At 38.4% G+C, this 4,015-nt stretch overlaps 1 protein-coding gene across 1 annotated transcript in view; it reads right to left on the bottom strand.

Moving 5' to 3' along the window:
- Positions 1-1,972: 1,972 nt before the first annotated feature.
- The window catches only part of LOC141111983 (zinc finger MYM-type protein 1-like), a 3,991-nt gene continuing 1,948 nt past the window's right edge, over positions 1,973-4,015 (bottom strand). The window contains exon 3 of the mRNA XM_073604254.1: positions 1,973-4,015. This exon is cut by the window's right edge and continues 532 nt beyond it. Within this exon, the coding sequence (XP_073460355.1) occupies positions 2,220-4,015 (1,796 nt within the window). The 3' untranslated portion in view covers positions 1,973-2,219.

Raw genomic sequence — 4,015 nt, 5'->3', positions numbered from 1 at the left:
CAGCAACATTTTAAGGAAGCTGTGTTAGTCACACAAGGCAGGGTTATGACTAGGCTGAAAAACAAAAAAATAAAAAAATATTCAGTGATTTAACAGCTAAATGGCAGAGAATTGAGCAGTGAGACAGATTGCAGGGGCAGGATTAATAATACACAAAAAATGGTTCATTAAACTAAAGTTATTTTGGTGCCTATAGACTATAGTATAGATAGAACTATCCCACTTTTAGGGTCAGACTCATAGAGGTATACTGGAAGGAGAGAATACCCTAAACATGGCATGGGTTTCTTTGTCGATATTTAGGACACTTGTTATAACACTTATTTAACACATAACAGTGGTTTATTCAATAAACTCCAAACGATAGCAAAGATCAAAATGCTAAATGGAGGTAAAAATAACCAATATGGAGAAATTCTCCAAAATCGACTGTAGTACTAGTAGTATCCATAGCTTGATCTTTGCCATTTGTATTTTGATTCACTACAATTTGGAGTTTCTTGAAAAACAAACCAAAAAAAAAAGTACAAGTTGCTTCATGAGTTGAAAATACACCAGTTTAAAACTTTAAATAAAAGTGCAAACAATTTGTTGTAGTAAAACTACAAATATTACAACTCGTTAACCATATAGTAAACAATCTGTACTGTAAAGTGCCATCATTTTTAAACTGTAGTATAGTATTACAATATTCCATTTTCGGTAACTAATTTTTGATGTCTGAGTAAGACAGAGAAGAAGATTGTCTACACAAGTGATACGCCAGAGAATCTTTTGAAGATTTTCTATTATTGGATCTGCACTTAGAACATTTCCTGGGATTTTGTGAACTGAAAGATTTGACAGCGCTTGTGTCTGGTTGAACATTGCTTGCACAGATACAAAGTTGCTGCCTTCTTTTATCCCTTCCTTGCTTTGTCTGCTACTATGGCATACATTCGATTAAATTCACTAACAATTGTACTTGTTCAGACATTGTCTTACTGTAGGAAATAATTTTGCAATAAAGGGGTACATATAGCATCTCACAAGAGTACACCCCTCACATTTTTGTAAATCTTTTATTCTATCTTTACATCTGACAACACTGAAGAAATGTCAGTTTGCTACAATTTGTGAGTGTACAGATTGTATAACAGTGTAAATTTGTCCCCTCAAAATAACGCACACAGCCATTAAGGTCTAAACTGCTGGCAAGAGTATACCCCCCCAAATTGGGGGGTAAATTGGGCCAAATTAGCCATTTTCCGTCCCAGTTTCATGTGATTCGTTAGTCGCTAGTGTTACAACAAGGTCTCAGGTGTGAAACTTGGTGTTATCGCTCTGATACTGGAAGATCTAAATACATGCCACGGTGGCACCTCATGGGAAAGAACTGAGGATCTCTATATAAAGATGGCCTTGGCTCCAAGATTGCGAATAACCTGAAACTGAGCCGAAGCATGGTGGCCAAGAACATACAGCGGTTTAGCAGGACAGGTTAAACTCAGATCAGGCCTCGCCAATGGTCGACCAAAGAAGTTGAGTCAGAGAGTGCACGTTTTCAGCGCCATATCCAAGGGTTGTCTTTGGGAAATAGACTTATGAGTTTAAAGGTGATGGACTGGCCAAGCATATCTCCATACCTAAACCAGATTGAGCATCGTTGGGGCATCCTCAAACTGCAAGTGGAGGAGCGGAAGGTATCAAACATTCAACAGCTCCGCTCCGTGATGTCGTCATGGAGGGGTGGAAGAGCCAGAGGACTCCAGTAGCAACCTTGAAGCTCCAGTGAACTCCCATGCACAAGAGGGTTAAAGCAGTGCGAGAAATTGGTGACCACACAAAATATTAAGACTTTGGACCCAATGTTGACATTTGCACTTAGGGGTAAACTCATTTTTGTTGCCAGCGGTTTAGACATTAATGGCTGTGTGTTGAGTTATTTTGAGGGGACAGCAAATTTACACTGTTATACAAGCCGTACACTCACTACTTTTACTTTCAATTGTAGCAAAGTGTAATTTCTTCAGTGTTGTCACATGAAAAGCTATATTTACAAAAATGTGAGGTGTATGGGTACTTATTTTGTGAGATACTGTACATAGCATCCCAAACAGCCAACCACCATTAACTGTTATTCTTTAGCTACCCTACCCCTACTATAGGTATAGTTTAGAATATTAGTTTCAGCCAGGAGCAAATTCAATTTACTGAGGCAGCTGAAGTGCTTGTAATGGTTAATCTCTTGATAGAACCAAGGTATGCCTTCGTGATCGTTTGTTACCAAAATGATCAATTACACATTCATCAGACACCGATTCCAAAACGCCCTTTTCAATGGAAATAACTGCAAGATGATGAAGCCTTGCTTGCCCCATTGTACCTCTGAGCCATGTATGAAGACGTCTCAAAGCACTAAATGATCTTTCGCAAGAGCAGCTGCTCACAGGAATTGTTAGGACAATTTGCATGATTTTTTTAACCGTTGGAATCATTAAAGGATCCAAAAGTTTGCAAATGTGCTGTACTGTTAGTACCACACCTTCCTGTTTTTTGCGTTCAAAGAAGTTTTTAGCAACAACTACTTCTTCATAGTGCAGATCAATTTTGTAATGTTGTGCGAGTGCCTTTATGTCTTCTGACAGAAAAGATGAAGAAAGTGGGTTGCATGCCTCAATGCCCTTGACCAAAGTTTCTTTAATGCTTGAGAAATGATGGTCAAGTTCAGAGAGCATTCGGTCCAAGCAAGGGTAAAAGATTTTTGTTCTAAGATCATCTTCACTTGACAAATGATCACGTGGTGTTGGTCTGGCTTCATACACAAAGTCTTCCATTATTCTTGGTTTTTTAATTTGCCTGGATGTTTGTGGATTCTCAGTGTCAGTGTCAAACAAAGAAACAGCTTTTTGAAGTATATCTCTTGATTTGGCATTGGTTCTTAGAGATCTTAATGAAGTACAAACATCTTTTTTATACTCTAATGCAGTAGACAAATCTAGGTTTTCCTTCTGAAGCAACTTATGGAAACCTTCTGTAGTACCCAGTAACAATTCAAATGCAAAAAGGCAGTAACGCATTGATAACCTGCGTAATTTAATCAACAAGCCAGTGGCTATGGCAGATTTCTCCTCTTTAAGACACTGCACAACAGCTGTAAAGTTGCGTATTAGGGCAGTAATGGAACGTATCTGGCAAGACCAACGTGTCTCTGAGAGCTGTACTAGTTCTGTTTCTTTTAGTCCAAGTTGCGCATGAACATCAATGAACTTTTGGTGCTGTGTAAAAGAAACACTAAAAAAAGTATAAAGGTTTTCTAGTGTTTGAAAAAAATCTGAAGCCTCTGGGATTGCTTTACAGGTATAGCAGAGTACAAGGTTTAGTTCATGGGCATAACAGTGAACATAAATAGCTTCAGGATGTTTTTTCTGAAACTTTGCTTGTACACCACCAATTACGCCACTCATAACTGCAGCTCCATCGTACGTTTGAGCAACACAGAGGACATTGGCTAAACCATTAACTGTGAGGCAATCTTCCAAAGATTCTGTTATTGAGTTTGCACTTAAATCTTTCAGTTCACAAAATCCCAGGAAATGTTCTTTTACAGCACTTGTGTCAGGTTCAACAAAGCGTACACAGATAGCAAGTTGCTCTTTTCTTTTATCCCTTGCTTCGTCTGCCATTATGGCATACATTCCAGATTTCTTTAACTGCCTAACAATTGTACTTGTTACTTCTTCTGAACAGCACTGTATGAGATCATTTTGTGATGAAGGTGAAGTGTATGTAGCATTGCCTGGAGGCTTGTACTTTTGAAGGAAAGGATCAAATTTACGTAAATAATTTAAGCACTCTTTAAAATTGCCTCTCTTTAGGCTTCCTTCTCCTTCTAAATGACCTCGAAATGATATGCCCTGCTTGGCAAGAAGCACTGTGGTTGCAACTATTCGTTCTAGATATTGTCGCCTTTCTCGAATTTGGAGTTCAGTAGCTTTTTCTATTTGTTCTACAACATTTCCACGCAGTTTAGCAT

Source organism: Aquarana catesbeiana, linkage group LG01 (assembly GCF_042186555.1).
Source record: "Aquarana catesbeiana isolate 2022-GZ linkage group LG01, ASM4218655v1, whole genome shotgun sequence".
NCBI classification, from domain to species: domain Eukaryota; kingdom Metazoa; phylum Chordata; class Amphibia; order Anura; family Ranidae; genus Aquarana; species Aquarana catesbeiana.
The sequence above is the reverse complement of the archived record's forward strand: the minus strand, read 5'-3'. Positions and strand labels throughout refer to the sequence as shown.